The following is a 24332-nucleotide window of genomic DNA, read 5'->3' on the forward strand; positions in this document are numbered from 1 at the left end:
GTAACATCATAAAGATGTGCTCTACAGAATGGTACCCAGAGTGCTCAACAAAGTGAGGTCACATCCTCCATCAAGCTCAGTGGATGTGTTTGCTAAAGTCGATCCTCTCAAGTCTGGTGATATTTCATATATTTGTGTGTGTGTTGGATATCTCCATATGTTGGTTTCAGAAATGGAGTTCTCCCAGGTCTCAAAGTATCCACGTGTATGTATGTTTGTGTGTGTGTGTGTATGTATATATATATATATATATATATATATATATATATATATATATATATATATATATATATATATATTGATGGTTTCAGGAGATTGAACAGAGTCCTCCAAAATCTCAAAGTATACACCTTCATGCGTGTGTATATGTACAGTATATGTGTGTATGCACAGATAACTGTGTACTCCACTGGTCGAAAGTTTTAGAACACCCCCATTTTTCCAGTTATTACTGAAATGTAATCAGTTCAAATCCAGTGAATAACCTAAAATGGTACAAAGCTAAACAGTAAACTTCCAGAGGTTAAAAAAGAAAAGTTTAGGTTACCAAAAACTGAAAAATAATGTAAATTTCAGAGTGGTTAAAAAGGCCCTTTTCAGGGAACAAGTAATGGGTGAGCAACTGCAGCTGTTCTGCAGCAATGGAAGTAAATTAAGCCTTGAAAGTTGATGCAAACAACTGCAACAGGTGTCCAAACTTTTGTTGATTAATTACAAACCCTCTGTCTGTAAAAAGCAGTGTTGGAACAGACCGTGTTGCGACACCCTCTGAAGCATTATATGAGGAATATTACACTGCAGGAAGTAGTATATTGCTTTCATAATGCCGAGAAAAAGACAATTAACAAAGGAAGATAGACAGACCATTATAACCCTGAAAAGTGTTGGTCTTTCCTTTAGAGAAATTGCAAAGAGGCCAAGGTGTCAGTGAGTACAGTTTCCGACACCATTAAAAAGCACTTGGAAACTGGAGGAAAACCTGACAGGAAGAGGTCTGGCAGACCCAAAGCCACAACACAATCAGAAGACAAGTTTCTGAGAGTCAACAGCACCGTGATAGGCGGCTTACAGGACACCAGCTTCAAGCACAGCTTAACACTGGTCAAAGTAAAGAAGTCTCAGTTTCAACTGTGAAGAGAAGACTTCGAGCTGCAGGTTTGACAGATCGAGTGGCAGGAAGAAAGCCATTACTAAAGGCCCAGTCACACCTTGACATTTTAGCCAGCAATGGCAACGTATCAAAATGTATGTAAAACGCTGGCTTACGCTGAATTTTTGATGTTTTTTTAAAGATTCGGACGTATTCATAACGAGTTGGTCGTATGCATAACATATTAGTAACGGACACAGAACGTTGTGTTGTCTTATAGATAACTTATACCAACGAATGCTGAACCTGTTGTCGGCCTTCACAACCTATGCCCAACGATAGTCTAAATTATGCATAGCGCGCTGCACGTATCGCCGACGATCACGTGGCGTAGCCCATTAAAAGGCTGCCGCACAATGATTCAAATCATAACCGCCGGTGAAATGGAAGTGTCAACATCGCAGTCACACCTTGGCGATCTTGCCAGCGTATGGCGACCTCTGAAAAATGCGTCTAAAACGCTGGCGCACGTCGAATACGGTATGGGTAAGTTTGGCATACGTGAATAGAGCTCTAAAGTACGCTATCATACATCGTAGTAAGTGGAGTATGTCTTGAAATTTTAAACGTGTTAAACATTTTACGACGTACTTGCCGTATGCCTCACACATTCCGCATGCGATGGGAAGAAGTTGTTCGCACGATATGCGAACGTTGGCACACGTCGACAAAAGTTACTTGGACGTTACTTATAAGTCGAAGCACATCAATGTAATGGTTAGCGTAAGTGTTCCAGACTCCCTGTTTGTTTTTTTCTTCGGTATGACGGTGATGTTGACACTTCGATTTCAAGTGCGGTTATAATATAATATAATTAATAGGCTGCCGCTCAACAATTTAAATCATAACCGCACTATAAATCGGTGTCAACATGACTGTCCTAACGAAGAAAAAAAATAAAAAAATAAAAAAATAAACAACAGGGAGTCTGGAACACTGACGCTAACCATTACATTGACGTGTTTTGACTTATGAGTACCTCACAAGTAACGTGTGTGGAGGTGTGTCAACGATCGCGTATTGTGCCTACAACACGTTACTCAGAGGTTAGAAATAAGTTTTGGGTACGCTAAACATTACCTCGACATGTTTCGACTTATGATTAACTTACAAGTAATGTGTGTCGACTTGTGTCAACGATCGCATAACGTGCCTACAACTTATGGCCAGCGTAGCGGAACTTGTGAGTCATACGCTGGCATAAGTCGTAAAATTTCAAGCATGCTAAAATTTGAGGACAACCACAAAGTACAACAATGAAAGCCAGCGTACTACGACGTATGGCAGTGTTTTTCAGCGTGCTCTCAATGTTTCCAAAACTTACCCATAACCTATTCGACGTGTGCCAACGTTTTAGACAATTTTTTTAAAAATCGGCATAAGCTGGCTAAAACGTCAAGGTGTGACTGGGCCTTAAGATGGAAAAATAAGAAAAAGAGGCTTGCCTGGGCCATGAAGCACCACCAGTGGATTACTGAAAACTGGAAGAAGGTCTTATCGACCGATGAATAAAAATTTGAAATCTTCGGTTCATCACGCAGGGTTGTAGTACGCCGTCGAGAAGGCGAAAGGATGGTTCCTCAGTTTGTGACACCAACTGTCAAACATGGAGGAGGAAGCATGATGATCTGGGGCGCTTTTGCTGGATCCAGAGTCGGCGACTTGCACAGAGTGACTGGCACCCTGAACAAAAAGGGCTACCACAGCATTTTGCAATGCCATGCAATACCCTCTGGTCTATGCCTAGTTGATCAGGGATTCATCCTACAGCAAGATAACGACTCAAAACATACCTCCAGGCTGTCAGAACTACCTAAGAAGAGAAGAACAACACCGTAGGCTTCAAATCATGGAATGGCCAGCACAGTCTCCAGACTTAAACCCCATCAAGCTGGTTTGGGATGAACTGGACAGGAGGGTGAAAGCAAACCAACCTACAAGTGCAAGACATTTGTGGGAACTTCTGCGACAGTGTTGGGAAGAACTTTCCGAACAATATTTGATTTCCATTGAAGAAAGAATGCCACGAGGATGTTCGGCTGTTATATCTGCAAAAGGTGGATACTTTGATGAATCAAAAATTTTGATTAAATTTTGTTCAACAAAACGATTCCATGATTTCTTTTTTATCTGCAATTGTTTATTTGTTATTTGCTTGAATTTCAGTGTACATTGAAACATTGAACTGCTTAAATTTCAGTAAAAACTGGAAAATGAGGGTGTTCTAAAACTTTTGACCGGTAAAGTAACTGTGTGTGCATGCAAATTACTGTTATGGCCATCAACACACATAGGTAGGTTTCAGGAAATGGAACGGAAACCTACCAGGTCTCAAAAGTACCAAGCCATCCGTGTTTGTGTGTGTGTGTGTGTGTGTGTGTGTGTGTGTGTGTGTGTGTGTGTGTGTGTGTGTGTGTGTGTGTGTGTGTGTGTGTGTGTGTGTGTGTGTGTGTGTGTGTGTGTGTGTGTGTGTGTGTGTGAGAGATCAGGTCAGGTATGTGAGCAGGCACCAGAGCAGTGCGTCGCTGTGTCCACTTTCTGTCAGTATTCCAAGGGTCTCCGTCTGGCCATCCCCCAAGCAGATGTCTGGCCCATCCCCATCTCATTGAGATGTTGATCAATCTGCTACAACCATGAGGAACATGGTCGGCCCATTGACCTCCTCCACTGAGGAGACTCCCTCGCTAAGAGAATCTGGTGAGCAGGATCAGCATCAGGAAAACGAGCCGCATGTCCATACAGCCGCAGCTGATGTTCACGGAATATGCAGGTAACAAATCTCATTTGAGTCTCTCTGAGCAACTGCTCGTTGGACACAAAGTCCGACCAGCGAGAGCCAAGGATTCTCCGAAGAGACCTGGTGCCAAAGGAATTAAGTCTACATCTCAGATCCCTGGTCAGAGTCCAAGTCTCACATCCAGAGAGCAAGACTGGAAGCGACAAGGACCTGAAGAGTTGGACTTTCGTCCACCCACACAGGTACCGACAGCACCACACCCAAATATCCAGTGAATCCATGACTCCCCAGGCCCGACGCAGATGTCTGTTGTCCTCTGGCTCACAGCCAGCAGAAACATGAATATCACTTCCAAGGTAAGTGAATCTCTCCACGACTTCAACAAACTAATCACAAACATTAACAGACAGGAAAGCAGCATCCAAGATGTTATTGAAAGCCTGGATCTTAATTTTGACCCAGGAAACACGAAATCCCAGCGGCACCGACTCCTCATTCCACACCTCGAGGGCCCTCAAAAGTATATCTAGAGTCTCCGCAAAGATGACTGCATCGTCTGTGAAATCAAGGTCAGAGATATTGACATTCCCAGATGATGCACCACAGCTTGATCTCTCAGACATCCTCCCGAGAATCCAGTCCATACAATCTCTGAAAAGTGTGGGAGCCAGTACACACCCCGACGAACTCCAGCAACAACTGCAAATAAGTCAAAGATGGTATCACCACATCTCACAGCACTCTCAGTACGAGAATATAGTTCAGACATCAGATTGATCTATTTTGGTGGCACCCCGTGAAGACTAAAAATCCTCCAGAGGGTATCCCGATTCAATGAATCAATCGCTTTACAGAGATCAACATAGGCTGCAAGCAGCTCCTGCCGAAATTCTCGCCTGCGTTTGGTGAGGACACGAATAACAAGGATACGGTCAATCGTTGACCTTTGGTGTAAAGCCTGACTGCTCTGTTCGCTGGTGCTCAAGCAGATGGTGGCGAACCCTATAGAGAATTCTCTGAGCAAAGACCTTGCCTGGTATGGAGAGCAGCGTCACCCCTCGGTAGTTCTTGCAGTCTTGGCAATCACCCTTCCCTTTCCAGAGAGGGACAATAAGGCCCTTCTTCCAATCAGTTTGGATGATGCCTGTGTTCCAGGCAGAGCACAGAACTGCATGCAACAACATGAGTATAGCATTTCCACCAGCCTTGAGAAGTTCAGCATGAATGCCATAGAATCATAGATCTCAGGAGCTTTACCCCATTTCAACAAGTTCAGCGCAGACTGTGTTTCCACAAGCGAAGGTGGACCACAGTTGAGTGGTGGGTCAGCAACAGGGATTGTAACACCCCTGACATCCAACTCAACAGCTGGTGGATCAGCCTGGTACAGCCGCTCAAAGTAACCGGCCCAGCGGGCCTTCACTTCAGACTCCTCTGTCAAGAGCCCACCACCGTCTGCTCTCGCTGCAATACACTGAGGGATTGGCTTGAAAGAATGCAATGTGCGAATTCCCCTGTAAGCAGGACGAGAATTACTTGACCACAGGTGATGCTCTACCCCCTCACAGATTCACTGCTCATAGGCCTACTTGTCCACCCTGAGTGCATGTACAGTTTTATGCCTCAGCTTCCTGAACAGTTCACCTCTGCCACTAATCCTGGCCCTGTGACTCTGGTCACTGGTATCCAGTGTCCCTTGAGAGACAAAATTCTTCTTCACCCTTTCGTAAGTTCCAAGAAAACCACCGGCAGCATCAAGGATGGTGGCCTTGAAGGCACTCCACAACTCTTCAGGATCCCCCAAAGCACGCAGACCCCCAAATCTTCACTCAGCTTGCTGCAAACTACTCAGCTACCCTCTCATCCTTGAGCTTGCCAACATCCAGCCTAGGCTGGAATGTAACCATTCTCCTGGATTTAAGCTGCAACTTAAGAGTTGCTACAACAAGCCTGTAGTCAGTATTGAGGAACGGAGCACTCCGGAACACCCTGCAGTTCGGGATTATCCTCCAGCGACCATCAACGAGCACATGGTAAATCTCCTTTGGCACACCACCAGCGTTGGAATACCAAGTCCAGCGATGAGCTTGCGGGCGCTGAAACCATGAACCAGTCACCCTAATTCCATGACTTCTTGCAAAGTCAAGGAACTTAGTGCTATTCTGGTTCACAGTTACAGACCCATGGGGATCAACACACGTCTCATAACCATCGCTATCAGTTCCAGACGATGCATTGAAATCCCCCAAGACTAGAAGAGTATCTCGCCTGATCAACGACAGACTCGAGCATGGCATAGAATGCATTCTTCACAGTGAGATCACTCGCCTCAGTCGGAGCATATACAGAGACCAGGGAAACGACACCCAAGGAGTGATGAATCCTTCATCTCATAATACGCTCGTTGCCCGGTGTTACCTCAATTATCATTGGGGTCAGCTTATTCGACAAAACTACAGCAACCCTTTGGGCATGGTAACCATCAGAGTGACCATACCAGTACGAGGTGGAACCACACGCTATGATCTCGCCACAATCCGGTCTCTGAACCTCAGAGAGCTGCAATGCTGATGTCCAAACATTTGAGCTCAGATGACAACAGAGACAGGTGATCATCATCTCTTCGGGACACGACATTCCAGGCACCCACCTAAAGGGACCGCCTCAGGTTAACCCAAGGAGACCGCCGTCTGGTGGACGACACCTCAGCACCACCCCGACACACACTAACGCAATCTGACCCGAGAAGATTACCCTGTGGTTTCCCTCCTATCAAAGATTGGGGGTCCAGAAATCTTTGCCCCAATCCCATCATCCGGTGAGCTGACCTGTAAAGGGAAGCTGCATAGGAAGTACTCCCAGGGAGTGGATTTTCAGATTTTTTTTTTGTGCTTTGGGTATGTTTTGCGAGAGGAAGGGTTTTACGGTGGCCAGAGTGCAAATCCTGCCACCAACCTCCTAATCGAAAGTAACCCAACTGCAGGAGGACGTCGGCAGACACAGTTGGGCACTAGATATGGATGCTCATTGGCTCACAAGGAGCTCCTCCGCCCTTTGACAGGTTTTGTTCTTCATCCTGCTGGGTGTCCATATCATACACTCTCCTCACCAAGAAACTTGTTGGGGGAAACGGTTTAGTCGCCGACAACCAGACCATGAAACAGGTTAGTACAGGTTTGCATGGTACCAGTCGCAAGTTACAGATCTACTCTGACCTGACCTGACAACGTGTGTGTGTGTGTGTGTGTGTGTGTGTGTGTGTGTGTGTGTGTGTGTGTGTGTGTGTGTGTGTGTGTGTCTTTGTCTGTATATATGTACGTGTATATATGTTGTTACATGCTCTCTCCGAGCACTGACGCGAGTGTACCACTTATCCAGAGGCGTAGCACAGCAGAAAAGTTTTACGGACAATAATATGTCCCATATATAGTTTAACAGGTGAAACCAACAAATGACACAGAACAAAAGCTTATTTAGGCCTAAGTCACATTTGCTCTACGGCGAGGATACGGCGGCCGTACGCCCTCTGAATTGGCAGAAACGTGCGCGGCCGCAGAGTTTCTGCGGTGGCCTCAGGGTGGCCCTACGCCATTTGGCTATATTTTACAGGCCGTAGGGTCGCCGTGGAATTATAGCGTGGAGTTATAACTTTTTTCATTTCTCCGTTCGCCGTAGCAATTCGACAAGCCGAAAAAAAAAAACTGGTAAAAAAAAATAAAAATTAACCCATTCGTTACCGTCCGTCTGGCCGCACGTTCGCCTTAGGGCTCCCCTGCGGTCGCCTTGCGGCCACCTTGCGTCTGCCTTGAAAATTATATGGCCGCCGCAGAAACGCCCTAAGGTCACCGTGCGACATCAAATCAAAGACCGTACGGCACCCCCACGTTTTCGGTCTCCACAATTTATAAATACGCCGTGCCGCTCCCCGAAAAATAAAAACATATGTGAATGCTACATTGTGTGACCGTGGAAATACTGCGGCCGCCGTATAATTGCTAGTGGCCGTAGATTTTGGAAACCCACAGCCGCCGTGGCAAATGTGACTTAGGCCTAAATATGCCGTGCGGCTCCCCGAAAAAAAAAAAAAAACATATGTGACTGCTACATTGTGTGACCATGGAAATACTGCGGCCGCCGTATAATTGCTAGTGGCCGTAGATTTTGGAGACCTCACGGCTGCGTGGAAAATGTGACTTAGGCCTTCATAAGCAATTTATTAATCCCTGCAGTCCACCTTTCAAACACTGATACCATTTAATAGCATCCCATAACAATGATTTTAAAAGAAACACTCAATGATTTTAAAACTCCTCAAAGTTACATACACATGACATGTATCAATGCAGTTTGGAATTCACTCAACTTTCAAGGTCGTACAGGATTGAACGAAATGGGGTACATTAAAACAGAATGTTAATGCAGCACATGGAGACCGCCAGGAGATGTCAATGGGAGTGGAGATTGGGTGGGTTTGGGAGGAGGTAGTGGGAGGGGGAGGGAAGGCAGTGAGATAGGAAGGGAAAGCAGCATGCGGAGAAGGGAAGACAGCGTGAGGGGAACGGAAGGCAGTGTGAGGGGAAGGGAAGGCAGCATGATCAGAAGGAAAGGCAGCGGGATCAGAAGGAAAGGCAGCGGGATCAGAAGGAAAGGCAGCATGAGGGGAAGGGAAGGCAGCGTGAGGGGAAGGGAAGGCAGCGTAAGGGGAAGGGAAGGCAGCGTAAGGGGAAGGGAAGGCAGTGTGAGGGGAAGGAAAGGTAAGGCAGCATGAGGGGAAGAGAATGCAGTTTGAAGGGAAGGGAAGATGAGGTGGTGTGAGGGGAGGGGCAGGAGAAGTGGCATAAGGGGAGGGGAAGGCAGTGTGATGGGAAGGGAAGGCAGCATGAGGGCAAGGGAAGGCAGCATGAGGGCAAGGGAAGGCAGCATGACGAGAAGGGAAGGCAGCATGAAGGCAAGGGAAGGCAGCATGAAGGCAAGGGAAGGCAGCATGAGGGGAAGGGATGGCACCACGAGGGGCAGAGAAGGGAAGGTGGCGTGAGGTGAGGGGAAAGGAAAGGCGATAAAACCGGCCCAAACAGCAACATTTTATTTTTGACCATCAGAAAAAAAAAAAAAAAATCGAGCACTTTATTGTTAAGAAACCATTGTGGCCTGTTCCAAGTCGAGGCATTTTTGAGCAGGCCACAAAAAAATGGCGAATTAAGTCCCTAGCAGGGGCAGCGAGGTGACCAAGAATGAGCATTGATAAAGGATATAATTTAATAAGGCCGTTAATTATTTTCAAAACAGGTGTTTTAATGAACCCAAACACCCAATTTTCACTCCTGCATTTCCTTGGAGTTCCCTTCATACGCATGCAAAGTTTCAGGCTGATAAATATACGGTAATGGTTTTCGAGTTATGGAGAAGAGAGACACACACACACACACACAAATATAAATAAATATATGTGTATAAATATAAACACACGTGTGTGTGTGTGTGTGTGTGTGTGTGTGTGTGTGTGTGTGTGTTTGTGTGTGTGTGTGTGTGTGTGTGTGTGTGTGTGTGTGTGTGTGTGTATACGGCTCCTCCATGAAATGTAGCCCCTATAACTAAAACAAATACGTGGAAAGAGAGAGAGAGAGAGAGAGAGAGAGAGAGAGAGAGAGAGAGAGAGAGAGAGAGAGAGAGAGAGAGAGAGAGAGAGAGAGAGAGAGAGAGAGAGAGAGAGAGAGAGAGAGAGAGAGAGAGAGAGAGAAAATAAAGGAAGAAAGAAAGAAAGAAAGAAAGAAAAAAGAAAAATAAAGAGAGAAAGAAAGAAAAAAGAAAAATAAAGAGAGAAAGAAAGAAAAGTAAAAGTGATATAAGATTATATTTATTGATCCTAACATCATGAAACTATTGTTTTTGGATGTTCCCAATACAAGCTCAGATGAGTGAATATGGATCTTTGAATGGAATGGTGTTGCTCACCCATCGAGTTCTGCTGTTTCCAGATAACAAAGGCTGTTTGGCTCTGAACTCGACAGCAGCAACAAGTCTGCCTGCAGGGATCAAATACAAGAGGTAATAATCAAAAAGAATCCTTGATATCTCGTTGTCATCATTAAATTGAATGTGGCTCAAAACGCAACTTTCAAAATAACCTGTGAATGCTAAATGAGGCCTTTCGTGCACCATGCGCTGTATGCGTGCTTTCATTCATTGGTTCTGCTCGATGGGCACTCTTAACCTGCCATTGCTAGCAGGAAAACTTTAATTTAAATAGTCTTTTTAACATAATTTGCACCCAAGGCATATACAGTATGGTGTGTAACTCTGAGAAGTCTACCTGATATCAAATGTTGGTCATGACAGCATCGTCTTTCCGATAACACTATTAAATAAATCATCAAGCTTGCCATGTTCATGCAAGTTATTCGCGCAAGATTCAAAGCCCACTCATTGGCAGTGATAATCCAGGTAGGTCGGGTAGAACGTGCCCATCCACAGGCTTTGCACATTCCCAGATCGTCAGGAGTTTTTGCAGTATGGACTGCAACATATCACCTTTTTGGGTGAGTTGATCAGAAAGTTCTCCAAATCCTTCGTTGTGTAGAGGCACACCCCTTTCTCTCAGGTACTTTTCCTTGCATTTTTGGTCTATTTTAGATGCTTTGTGAGCCATTTTAAGGGGCAATCCTTACCTGGCATGCACGATATAAATTCCCTGTCCCAATGAACAGCGGTGTTAGGGGTTTCTGTGCATAGGCACTGAGCATTATGGGACAGATTACGTCATTTCAAAAGTCACGTATTGCTTGATAGCCATTTAAGAAGAATGTACAGTATTTAACTTTTCACTCAAAGAGGACACTTTTAATCCTCACCCTGAGTGTGTGATAACTTACAGGAATGAAGTCATCCCTTTTCAAGCGAACTATATCACCAACTTTGATGTTCATCCATTTTTTTTCTTGAAAACTGCAAAAGGATAAAAAAAAAAATTAAAAACAAAGAAAAATCGTTTGAGAGTAAATAATTAAACAAATAAATAAATCTAAGTAAATAAAAACACTTTCTTTAACTCCAAGTTTAGTAATTCACAAACCTTCCGTTCACCATTAAGCCACATTTCCTGTTGTTTATTGATCGATCACAAATGTGACGCATCTGAAAATATATAATGATAATAATAAATTAGTAGTTATTAAAAACATGATTAGGAGGTAATAATGATAATAACCAAAATAATAATAATAATTAATAATGATAATAACGAGGCATGACATTGACACAACTCACCTAGCCATCATTTACAGTACATCAATAACTTAGTTACCTGGTTCAGATTGACTACAGTATATTACATGACATTTACTTTATAACAGAACGTCTCTGTTACTTATGATAATCTTGAAAATTGTAATCAGGTGAATTACTATGGCTGTATTACAAGGCAGTGAAGATCTCAATGATAAAATCAGTGGAGAGCAATGGCTGCCTGTTGTGATAAACCATTTCATTTGTGACGTTTTAATAAAATGTGTCATTAATTGTTTATCCCATTACATTTCATATTTACACAATGTAAGGTTAAGTCTCATTTATTATTTGGCTTTTGTAGCAATGCCTTAATTGTGCTTGAGCATCACCTTCCGACCATTGTAAATAATACTTCATTTTGAAAATGTCTGCATATCTACGGACACCGGAAACTACAAACTTCAAACAGAACATAAACAGAATGTTGCAACTGATGAAAAAAATTCCAATTTTCATTCCCTTTGTCATTCTCTTCTTCGTTTAACTTTTAAACATAATTTCAATTGCAATTTTGTTATTTTAATAGCAATAGTGCACAAAGCCATTTTGTGTCGGCCACAATTCTTATTCAGTCGATTATGTCTCGGTTTGCTTTGCTCAATTTCACCGAGCTCTGATTTTGTCTCCATTTCACTGAGTTCTGATTTTGTCTCAATTTCACTGAGTTCTGATTTTGTCTCCATTTCACTGAGATCTGATTTTGTCTCCATTTCACCGAGTTCTGATTTTGTCTCCATTTCACTGAGTTCTGATTTTGTCTCCATTTCACCAAGCTCTGATTATGTCTCAATTTCACCAAGCTCTGATTATGTCTCAATTTCACCAAGCTCTGATTATGTCTCAATTTCACCAAGCTCTGATTATGTCTCAATTTCACCAAGCTCTGATTATGTCTCAATTTCACCAAGCTCTGATTATGTCTCAATTTCACCAAGCTCTGATTTTGTCTCAATTTCACCAAGTTCTGATTTTGTCTCAATTTCACCAAGTTCTGATTTTGTCTCAATTTCACCGAGCTCTGATTTTGTCTCAATTTCACCAAGCTCTGATTTTGTCTCAATTTCACCGAGTTCTGATTTTGTCTCAATTTCACCGAGCTCTGATTTTGTCTCAATTTCACCGAGCTCTGATTTTGTCTCCATTTCACCGAGCTCTGATTTTGTCTCCATTTCACCGAGTTCTGATTTTGTCTCAATTTCACCGAGCTCTGATTTTGCCTCGATTTCACCGAGCTCTGATTTTGTCTCAATTTCACCAAGCTCTGATTTTGTCTCAATTTCACCGAGCTCTGATTTTGTCTCAATTTCACCGAGCTCTGATTTTGTCTCAATTTCACCGAGCTCTGATTTTGTCTCAATTTCACCGAGCTTTGATTTTGTCTCAATTTCACCGAGCTCTGATTTTGTCTCCATTTCACCGAGCTCTGATTTTGTCTCAATTTCACCGAGCTCTGATTTTGTCTCAACTTCACCGAGCTCTGATTTTGTCTCCATTTCACCGAGCTTTGATTTTGTCTCCATTTCACCGAGCTTTGATTTTGTCTCAATTTCACCGAGCTCTGATTTTGTCTCCATTTCACCGAGCTTTGATTTTGTCTCAATTTCACCGAGCTCTGATTATGTCTCCATTTCACCGAGCTCTGATTTTGTCTCAATTTCACCGAGCTCTGATTTTGTCTCAATTTCACCGAGCTCTGATTTTGCCTCGATTTCACCGAGCTCTGATTTTGTCTCAATTTCACCGAGCTCTGATTTTGTCTCAATTTCACCGAGCTCTGATTTTGTCTCAATTTCACCGAGCTCTGATTTTGTCTCAATTTCACCGAGCTCTGATTTTGTCTCAATTTCACCGAGCTTTGATTTTGTCTCAATTTCACCGAGCTCTGATTTTGTCTCCATTTCACCGAGCTCTGATTTTGTCTCAATTTCACCGAGCTCTGATTTTGTCTCAACTTCACCGAGCTCTGATTTTGTCTCCATTTCACCGAGCTTTGATTTTGTCTCCATTTCACCGAGCTTTGATTTTGTCTCAATTTCACCGAGCTCTGATTTTGTCTCCATTTCACCGAGCTTTGATTTTGTCTCAATTTCACCGAGCTCTGATTATGTCTCCATTTCACCGAGCTCTGATTTTGTCTCAATTTCACCGAACTCTGATTTTGTCTCAATTTCACCGAGCTCTGATTTTGTCTCAATTTCACCGAACTCTGATTTTGTCTCCATTTCACCGAGCTCTGATTATGTCTCCATTTCACCGAGCTCTGATTTTGTCTCAATTTCACCGAGCTCTGATTTTGTCTCAATTTCACCGAACTCTGATTTTGTCTCAATTTCACCGAGCTCTGATTTTGTCTCAATTTCAGCGAACTCTGATTTTGTCTCAATTTCACCGAGCTCTGATTTTGTCTCAATTTCACCGAGCTCTGATTTTGTCTCAATTTCACCGAGCTCTGATTTTGTCTCAATTTCACCGAGCTCTGATTTTGTCTCAATTTCACCGAGCTCTGATTTTGTCTCAATTTCACCGAGCTCTGATTTTGTCTCAATTTCACTGAGCTCTGATTTTGTCTCAATTTCACCGAGCTCTGATTTTGTCTCCATTTGACCAATCTCTGGAATAAGTTTTTTTTCCTATATTTTAATCTTTTTTGGAAATATGTTGTTCTTGTAAAATTCTTAAAGGATGCAAGTATGATGTACATTTGGAAAGGTACCCTCACATGCAAAAGCTCCATTAGAAAATGTATTTTTTTCACTGATACTACAAAGCCAAGACTCGTGCAAAAGCTCGAATGCACTGAAAAATTAGGACGCAACAGAACAAAAGAACAGGAAAATGAGGAAAATGAGGAAAAGAGAGAGAGAGAGAGAGAGAGAGAGAGAGAGAGAGAGAGAGAGAGAGAGAGAGAGAGAGAGAGAGAGAGAGAGAGAGAGAGGGAGAGGGAGAGGGAGAGGGAGAGGGAGAGGGAGAGGGAGAGGGAGAGGGAGAGGGAGAGGGAGAGGGAGAGGGAGAGGGAGAGGGAGAGGGAGAGGGAGAGGGAGAGGGAGAGGGAGAGGGAGAGGGAGAGAGAGAGAGGGAGAGAGAGAGACAGAGAGAGAAAGAGAGAGAGAGAGAGAGAGAGAGAGAGAGAGAGGTGTGGGGTGGGTGGGAAGCACCAACAGTGCAGTTGAAGGACACAATAGAGGGAGACTTGGACAAACAATGAGTGTGGGGTGGATTAAGGGTTAGGGAGGACGCATGGGGTGGACAAGATGGAAACAGAAGGAAACTCTCAGGAAGGAAAAACTAGAAATTTGGCAGGAGGTGAGTTTGGGGGTGGGGAGAGTGAGGGGTGATTAACGGGAGTAGAAAACATCATGGTTTTGGATGGGGTGATCTGAGTATTCATTGCTATTATAATCACTTTTAATATTCTTAAGTCTTAAAAGTGATTACAATGATAAGGGATACTTTGCTCTGCTGTTAACTCAACGACCCGACGGCCAATACTCACAATGTCATCCCTGGCATCTTTGATAGCTGTAAAGGTCATCACAGCAGCCAGGGTTATGAATGTTGTATACCATTTCAGTGGAGATACTTGTGGAAAAATCTGGGGTAGAACGAATACACAAAGCAAACACATGCATTTCCCGCCAAAAGACAACACGAGATGAGCACCAAACAACAGTTTGCAATTGGGAGAATCCATATTGAAAACAATATTTGACGAGGGTAGAGACAATGGTGTGAAGGGGCGCAGGGAGGCAACGGTGCAGATTGGGGAGGGGACAGACAGCAGTATGAATGTGGTGTGGACAGGCAGTGGTGTGGATGGGGTGTGGGCAGGCAGCGGTGTGGATGGGGTGTGAGCAGGCAGCGGTGTGGATGGGGTGAGGACAGGCAGCGGTGTGGATGGTGTGTGGACAGGCAGCGGTGTGGATGGGGTGTGGACAGGCAGCGGTGTGGATGGGGTGTGGGCAGGCAGCGGTGTGGGGATGGGGTGAGGACAGGCAGCAGTGCGGACTGGGTGAGGGCAAGTAGTGGTGCGGACTGGGTGAGGGCAAGCAGCGGTGCAGACTGGGTGAGGGCAGGCAGCGGTGCGGACTGGGTGCGGGCAGGCAGCGGTGTGGATGGGGTGTGGGCAGGCAGTGGTGTGGACTGCATGCGGGCAAGCAGCGGTGTGGACTGGGTGCGGGCATGCAGCAGTGCTGACAGGGTGTGGGCAGGCAGCGGTGCGGACTGGGTGTGGGCAGGCAGTGGTGCAGACTGGGTACGGGCATGCAGCGGTGCTGATAGGGTGTGGGCAGGCAGCATGGGAACTCGATGAGGGCAGGCAGTGGTGCGGACTGGGTGCGGGTAGGCAATTTTGCGGACTGGGTGAGGGCAGGAAGCAGTGTGGACTGGGTGAGGGAAAGCAGCATGGGAACTGGACAAGGGCAGGCATTGGTGCGGATTGGGTGAGGGCAGGCAATGGTGCAGACTGGGTGAGGGCAGGCAGTCGTGCAGACTGGGTGAGGGTAGGAAGCAGTGCAGAGTGGGTGCAGGCAGGCAATGGTGCAGACTGGGTGAGGGCAGGCAGTCGTGCAGACTGGGTGAGGGCAGGAAGCAGTGCAGAGTGGGTGCAGGCAGGCAATGGTGCAGACTGGGTGAGGGCAGGCAGTCGTGCAGACTGGGTGAGGGCAGGAAGCAGTGCAGAGTGGGTGCAGGCAGGCAATGGTGCAGACTGGGTGAGGGCAGGCAGTCGTGCGGACTGGGTGAGGGCAGGAAGCAGTGCAGAGTGGGTGTGGGCAGGCAATGGTGCAGACTGGGTGAGGGCAGGAAGTAGTGCAGAGTGGGTGCAGGCAGGCAGTGATGTGGACTGGGTGCAGGCAGGCAGTGGTGCAAACAAATTTCTGGATGGTCTCCAAGCAGTTGACTTCATTCCTGGTGTTGGCTTAATGGTTAGGGTAGCGGGCTTTCGATCCAAGGGTCCTGAGTTCAAATCGCGCTCAGCTGTTGAATTAATACCAGGTGTGGTTGGCTCAGGCTGTCATCCTTCCGAGGCCGGCAAAATGAGTGCCAGCATGCTGGTATACTGTGTCAGAGTGGTGACCCGTCCAGGGTTGTGCCCAATAGCCAAGGAGACTGCTTTGGCAGCACCAACGCTCTACACAGAATATGGTCCCACTCTCCTCCTCTCCTCCAAAGCAGTGTACAGGTGGTGTTTAGTAGGACTTTCTTCAAAATGTACTGTTTTGATGTATCCCATTTTGTTCAATCCTGCACTAATGCTGGCAGATGAGACCATCTCTCCCCCCCCCCCCCTTCCGCCACCCCTTACATTCCTCTCAAGTCCCACTACCAAACGCAAGTCCAGAACACCCACTTTCCCTTCCCTCTCCCATATATGCCTCGCTCTCACCCCTCCCTCAGAAGGAATAACAACATGTGGTGAGACGTCACTCTCCCCCCTTCCTCGCTCCACCCTCCCCCTTCCAAGGTTTCCCCCCCCCCCATTTGTGTGTCAATTTCTCTGACCAGGGATCTGACACTGAGACTTGCATCAGGTCACGTCAGATTAGATCTGTGACTTGCTCCAGGTGTCATGGAAACCTATACGAACCTGTTCCATGTTTGGGTTTCTTGGTGAGGAGGAGAGTGAATGATATGGACACCCAGCAGGATGAAGAACAAAACCTGTCAAAGGGAAGAGGAGCTCCTTGTGAGCCAACGGGCATCCATATCTAGTGCCCAACTGTGTCTGCGGACGTCCTCCTGCAGTTGGGTAAACTTCTTATTAGGAGGTTGGTGGCAGGATTTGCACTCCGGCCACCGTAAAACCCTTCATTCCACAAAACACAAAAACGCAAAGAAATCTGAAAACCCACTCCGTGAGAGTACCTCCTGTGCGGGCTTCCCTTCGCAGGGCAGCTCACCGGATGACGGGATTGGGGCAAAGCCTTTGGGACCCCCAATATTGGATGATAGGAGGAAAACCACGGGGGTGACCTTCCCAGGTCAGATTGCGGTAGTATGTATCAGAGTGGTGCTGAGGGGTCGTCCAGCAGACGGCTGTCTCCTTGGGTTAACCTGAGGCAGTCCCTTTGAGTGGGTGCCTGTAATGTCCCATCCCAAAGTGAGGATGATCACTAGTCTCTGTTAACATCTGAGTTCAAGCGTTTGAACATCGGTATTGCAGCATTCTCTGAGGTTCAGAGACCAGATAGTGGTGAGATCATGGTGGTGGTTACACCTATTATTGGTCTGGTCGCTCTGATGGTTACCATGCCCAAGGAGTTGCTGCAGCTGTGTCCAATAAGCTGATTCCAATGGTAATTGCGGAAACACTGGTCAACGAGCGTAATATGAGACTATGAATTCGTCACTCCTTGGGTGTCATTTCTCTGATCCCTGTATATGCTCTGACTGAGGCGAGTGACCTCACTGTGAAGGACACATTCTATGCCACACTCAAGTCTGTGGTTGATCAGTGCCCCAGGCAAGATACACTTCAAGTCTTGGGGGATTTCAATGCATCGACTGGAACTGATAGGGATGGTTGTGAGACGTGTTTGGTCCCCATAGGTCTGGAACTGTGAGCCAGAATAGCAGCAAGTTCCTTGACTTTGCAAGAAGTCATGGACTTACCGTGGCTGGTTCATGGTTTCAGCGTCACAGGCTCATCGCTGGACTTGGTCTTGTAACACTGGTGATGTGGCAAAGGAGATTTACCACATGCTCGTTGATGGTCACTGGAGGATGACCTAGAACTGCAGGGTCTACCGGAGTGCTCAGTTCCACAATACTGCCCACAGGCTTGTTGCAGCAACTTTGAAGCTGCAGCTTAAATCCTGGAGAATGGTACCATCCCAGCCCAGGCTGGATGTTGGCAAGTTCACGGATGAGAGGGTAGCTGAGGAATTTGCGAACAGGCTGAGTGGACACTTGGGGGGGTCTGGGTGCTTTGGGGAATCCTGAAGAATTGTGGAGTGCCTTCAAGACCACCATCCTTGATGTTGCTGGTGGATGTCATGGAACTTACGAAAGGGTGAAGAAGAATTTTGTCTCTTAAGGGACACTGGATACCATTGACCAGGGTCGCAGGGCCAGGCTGAAAGGCAGATCTGAGCTGTTCAGGGAGTTGAGGCATAAAACTGGACATGCGCTGAGAGAGGACAAGGAGGCCTATGAGTGAGGAATATGTGAGGGGTACAGCATCATCTGGGTTCAAGTGATTCTCATCTTGCTTACAGGGGAATTCGCGCATTGCGTTCATCCAAGCCCATCCCTCGGTGGACTGCAATTAGAGTGGAGGGTGTTAGGCTCTTGACAGAGGAGTCCGACGTGAAGGCCCGCTGGGCCGGTTACTTTGGGCGATTGTACCAGGCTGTTCCACCAGCTGGCGAGTTGGTTGTCAGGTGTGTTACTATCCCTGTTGCTGACCCTCCGATCAACTGTGATCCACCTTCGTTTGTCTGCAGTCTGCGGAAACACAGGCTGCGGTGAACCAGTTTAAATGGGGTAAAGCTCCTGGGATCTGGGGCATCCGTGCTGAACTTCTCAAGTCTGGGGGAAATGCTGTGCTCATGTAGTTGCATGCAGTTATATGCTCTGCCTGGAACACAAGCATCATCCTAACTGACTGGAAGAGGGGCCTTGTTGTCCCTCTCTGGAAAGGGAAGGGTGATCGCCAAGACTGCAACAACTACCGAGTGGTGACGCTGCTCTCAGTGCCGGGCAAGGTCTTTGCTCGGATAATTCTTGATAGGGTTCGCCACCATCTAATTGAGCACCAGTGCCCAGAGCAGTCAGACTTTATACCAAAGAGGACAACGATTGACCGTATTCTTCCACTTGGGGACCTCACCGAATGCAGACGAGAGTTTCGGCAGGGGCTGCTCGCAGCTTATGTTGATTTCTGTAAAGCGTTTGATTCAGTGAATCGGGATGCCCTCTGGAGGATTCTTGGTCTTCGTGGGGTGCCACCAAAATAGATCAATCTGATGTCTGAACTATATTCCAGTACTGAGAGTGCTGTAAGATGTGGTGGTGCCATCTCTGACTTATTTCCATTTGTTACTGGAGTTCGTCAGAGGTGTGTACTGGCCCCCACACTTTTCAGCACTTGTATGGATTGGATTCTGGGGAGGATGTTGGAGAGATCAAGCTGTGGTGCATCGTTTGGGAATGTGAATATGTCTGACCTTGATTTCACAAATGATGCAGTCATCTTTGTGGAGACTCTGGATATCCTTTTGGGGGCCCTCGATGTGCTGAATGAGGAGTCAGAGCCACTGGGATTATGGATTTCCTGGGTCAAAACTAAGATCCAGGCTTTCAGTGACATCTTGGATGCTGCTGTCCTGTCTGTGCCTGTTTGTGGTGAGGATGTTGAGGTCATGGAGAGATTCACTTACCTTGGCAGTGATATTCATGTCTCTGCTGGCTGTGAGTCAGAGGTCAACGGACATCTGGGTCAGGCCTGCGGAGCCATGAATTCACTGGATAATGAGTGTGGTGCTGTTGGTACCTGTGCAGGAGGATGAAAGTCCGAGTCTTCAGGTCCTTGGTGCTTCCAGTCTTGCTCTACGGATGTGAGACTTGGAATCTGATCAGGGATCCAAGACGGAAACTTAATTCCTTTGGCACCAGGTCTCTTCGCAGAATCCTTGGCTATCGCTGGTCGGACTTTGTGTTCAACGAGCGGTTGCTGAGAGAGACTCAAATGAGATTTGTTTCCTGCATAGTCCATGAGTGTCAGCTGTGGCTGTATGGACACACGGCTCATTTTCCTGACGCTGATCCTGCTCACCAGATTATCTCGGTGAGGGAGCCTCGTGAGTGTAAGCCAATGGGCTGACCACGTGCCTCGTGGTTGCAGCAGGTTGATCAGAATCTCAAGGAGATGGGGATGGGCCATACATCTGCCTGGGGGATGGCCAGACGCAAGCCTCGGAGTATCGGTGGAAAGTGGACGCAGCGACATGCTGCTCCTGCGCATGCTCCCATGCCTGACCTGACCTGTCCCTGGTTCGAGGGAACTGTGTTCAAGCAGTACAGTATCGGTGCCCCTCATTCTCGTGGTATCATTCACAGAGGGATCTTTGGAATACATCTCGAACACAATCGCATCTCCCAAACTGATGGTATACATCGGTAAAGGATACGAAACCTGAAAGGAGGTCCTCGAGGTTGTCGAGGCCATTAACATGAACCTTGTGAATAGTAGCCATGATGTCTATGACAAATGGAAACATTCTCCCATGTCCATATTCATAGTCCTCGGGTTTGAGATGAAAGAGAGAGAGAGAGAGAGAGAGACAGAGAGAGAGAGAGAGAGAGAGAGAGAGAGAGAGAGAGAGAGAGAGAGAGAGAGAGAGAGAGAGAGAGAGACCGAGAGAGAGAGAGAGAGAGAGAGAGAGAGAGAGAGAGAGAGAGAGAGAGAGACAGACAGAGACAGAGACAGAGACAGAGACAGAGACAGAGACAGAGACAGAGACAGAGAGAGAGAGAGAGAGACCGAGAGAGAGAGAGAGAGACCGAGAGAGAGAGAGAGAGACCGAGAGAGAGAGAGAGAGAGACCGAGAGAGAGAGAGAGAGACCGAGAGAGAGAGAGAGAGATCGAGAGAGAGAGACAGAGACAGAGACAGAGACAGAGACAGAGACATAGACAGAGACAGAGACAGAGAGAGACCGAGAGAGACCGAGAGAGATCGAGAGAGAGATCGAGAGAGAGATCGAGAGAGAGAGAGAGAGAGAGAGAGAGAGAGAAGGGCATGACATCATATTTCAAAAGGCCCTTGGTGGTGAGGCCATGATCACGGGCGATTTCAGTGGTTTTCTCCGCAATATTAATCTCCTTCACTGCCTTCTTGATTGGCTTCTGTGGCTTGTTTCTGATAGTTTTCATTGTTTTGAGATTTGTTTTGTGAATGGTTTCATTGAGCCATGTACTTTTCTGGACGAATCTTTTGAGCTGAAATGTCAGGTACTTTTCCTCTCCTTTTGTGAAGGCATTTGACATGTTATTTCTGATGTCTTTTTCCAAGATCCCTTTTGTGACAAAATTTTGCAGTGTTGTGGAAGCATTCAGAGATGGGGGGAGCCCTTTTCCTCTTAATTTGATCATTGCTTGGATATGGGACTCTGCGGTTTGTCATGGCTTGGGATGACTCGTGGTGGTTGTATGACTCGTGTGTGTGCTCTCCATCACACCAGCATATTCACGATGCAGATTCTTTACTGCCATCATTTCATGGTAAATCAGATCCCATTGAGCCATGTACTGTTTCTGCTTGGCATGCACAATTATTCCGTCACTGCATTTAGATGAGAGGTTGATACTCTTCTCTAGTTTCTGGTCACCACTGTTGGCAATGAAGCAGCCAGGTTTGTCCTTCATAGAAAAATCCCCATTTGAGAAGTTCTCGTAGACTGATGGTGCAGTTTGAGGCAGACGTTGCACGTCTTCCAGGTAGACAGAGCACCAGCACAGGTAGTTGGTGGAATCAAATGTAGCGAACAGATAGACAGCACATTGCATAGCATCAAGATGGAGCTCCCAAACCCCTCACAATCAGGTGTTAACAGATTGTGCACCACATCCATCATGTGGAGGAATTGAGTCCAGAAGTGGAAGTTCTCATTTACAGCAGACCGAGTTTTGATGAAATTATTCCGATGCCCTGTCAACTTGTTGGATGCAGTGGCAAACTCTGCCATGTATCTCTGACAGTCACTGATGTTCTACTTTGTGGCACTTGACTTGAGCTTTGCAAGGATAGCAAGCTCTGGAGCATATGGCTCAACACCTTTCTCAGCGAAGAATTCCTTGCAGAGAAGGCAATTGAATGCTTCAGAAAGAAATTGCATGCCTTCAAGAGAGCGACTATAATGACCTCCATCAAGAGCTGGGTTTTGGATGATGGGTGAACCAAAGACACCGGTCTGCAGGCAAGTGATGTCAGCTCCACTTCTACCTCGGGCTTTCCTGATGCACTTGAAGACAGTTTTCGCCAAGTGAAATGTTCCCATAACTGGGATTCGAGTACAAAATTCCTGAGGTCGCATTATTTGAATTTCCTTGACAATTCCTTGACAATTTCCTTAAACCACCGCTCTAAAAGAGTCATGTACTCGAACTCCCAGCAGAGCTTATGCTATACATCCTTTTTCATTATTAAAATGCATTTATTCTTTGTTTACATGCATGCACACATTACTTTGAGCAACAGGATCATTTTCCCGATACAATGCCACTGTTTTGAACAGACAATTAACTCGACAAACAAATTATTTCACAAACTGATGTTTTAGAAAGAAATTGCAACACCTGAATAATCATAAGGATGAGAAAGTAGACATTTGCCACTCTGCGGAACTGCTCAAACAGATTCAGTGGCAGAAAAGAGATGATGTTGTACTTTGAAGTTGTAATGCAATTTCCCTGTAAGGAGAATAAATAAACAGCCATTTGATCCAATCAAGTGATTTTTCTTGAAGCATTGTGTGGGGAGGGGGGGGCACAGGTGATGGTTGGGGGAGGGAAAGCCACAGAACATTTACTTTCCCTTTCTTCAAATTTTAAAGAAAATAAAAATAGATTGATAAATTTTGCTGATGTAGTTCATTTTCAAAGGCCATGTGACACAAATTTTAGTTTTCCGAATAAGTATATATATATATATATATATATATATATATATATATATATATATATATATATATATATATATATATATATATATATATATATATATATATATATTTTGTTACGGTTGTGGAAATTCGCATTACACCATATAGAGTCCTCAGGTGAGATATCTTGATAACTCCATGTGGAGTGAGCCCACACCCGTTATATAGAGGGAATTTATGTGATCCATTCGGGCTGCGATCCCTCAGTTAGCCATTTTTTCTTTCTCTATTGTTATTTTCGACCATTAAGCCGCCAACAACGTAAACAGCCACTATCTTTACCTTCACAACTCCATCCCGCAAACATCGCTTCACCGCCATTCCCAAACGACACCATAACCATCAAACCACCACCAAAAACCCTCCACCACCTTCGCCTTTCTCCTTCACAACGAACAACCGCACCACCTATGAACACTGAACGTCGGGCTGTCTAGGGCCCGTTCGGCGATTGGTGCCAAACGCACCGAGCCGCGAGCGCGAATGGCGGCCTTTCCAAGGGGAAAATTCGGATCCAAAATGCTTCACGCCCACTTCCCCTCCGTCCAATGGGCGAACGCGAGGTGGCTTGGCCCCGCCTCCAAGCGCGTGTATGTGAAGTCCGTTTATGCAAATATGCGGATCAAGGGAGGTTCACGCCCCTTTTTGCCTGACCAATGGCTGAATAGAGGGTGGCGTGGCCCCGCCTCCAACCGCGTTTTGATCCGCATATTTGCATATCGGCTCCTCCTGAGACCTATAAAGATACGAGCGCAAGGTGACTCGCGCGGCAGGAGAGTGAGGAGAAGAGCGGGGCAGAGATGAGTGGAACTGGTGGAGCTGAGTGGAACGGGAGAGCATGAGTTGAGAGGGTGAGTTGAGCTTGGAGAGAAATTGCGGAGGAGTTGCAGGGAAGACTGCAGACGGCGATGAGGTTGCAGTGTGGGGGTCGCTTGACTCATCGCGAGATCCAGGCCAGCCAGCCATACCCCTCTCCCTGAGCATCAATGATTCCCCCCCCCCATTCGTGCTGAGATAGTGCTGAGGGGGGCTCCCGTTCCCCCCCCCACCTGAAACATGGTGCCAACGGGACCGCTCGCGCGGAGCACGCCGGAGAGGACTCGCCGAACATGCCAGGGCATGGAGTCGGGGTGCAGCGGCGCGAACATTGCGGCTTGCCCGCCATCGCGTCACGAGGACGCGGGTAAGGCCTCTCCGGTCTCGTGGACCTGGCGGATCCTTCAGGATCCACGTATATTTGGTCTACGGACCTGTCTGCCTCCTCGCCTATGAGGGTGGTTTTCTTTTTGCTTTGCTTTTTGTGTAAATGCTTGTGGTGGCGCCATCTGTTAAGTAAAACTGTGTAAGTGTTGCCGTGTGTCGGTCGTAGTCGGTAGTATCTCTTTTACTGTTTCTTTCTGTGCTTGAATACGTGCCCTTTTATTATTATTACTGTGACTGAATATACGTGCTTGCTTTGTGTCCGTGTGTTGCGCAATAAAATGTTTGCTTGTTGAACTGTTC

At 46.3% G+C, this 24332-nt stretch overlaps 1 protein-coding gene and 1 pseudogene across 8 annotated transcripts in view; both read right to left on the bottom strand.

The window, feature by feature from the left end:
- LOC147017748 (phospholipid-transporting ATPase IC-like) overlaps positions 1–24332 on the bottom strand; it is a 159478-nt gene that overhangs the window by 78181 nt on the left and 56965 nt on the right. For all 8 annotated transcript variants that reach the window (XM_085847630.1, XM_085847632.1, XM_085847631.1 and 5 more), the window contains 5 exons: positions 22465–22578; positions 14665–14763; positions 10957–11018; positions 10757–10829; positions 9840–9910 (listed from right to left, as the gene is read on the bottom strand). In XM_085847630.1, the coding sequence (XP_085703756.1) occupies positions 9840–9910; positions 10757–10829; positions 10957–11018; positions 14665–14763; positions 22465–22578 (419 nt within the window). The remainder of the gene's footprint in view (positions 1–9839; positions 9911–10756; positions 10830–10956; positions 11019–14664; positions 14764–22464; positions 22579–24332) is intronic.
- LOC147017750 (uncharacterized) lies at positions 20337–22299 on the bottom strand (annotated as a pseudogene).

The sequence above is a fragment of the Eptatretus burgeri genome, chromosome 11 (genome assembly GCF_056783735.1).
Source record: "Eptatretus burgeri isolate ZD-2024b chromosome 11, Ebu_testis_v1, whole genome shotgun sequence".
In the NCBI taxonomy this organism is placed as follows: domain Eukaryota; kingdom Metazoa; phylum Chordata; class Myxini; order Myxiniformes; family Myxinidae; genus Eptatretus; species Eptatretus burgeri.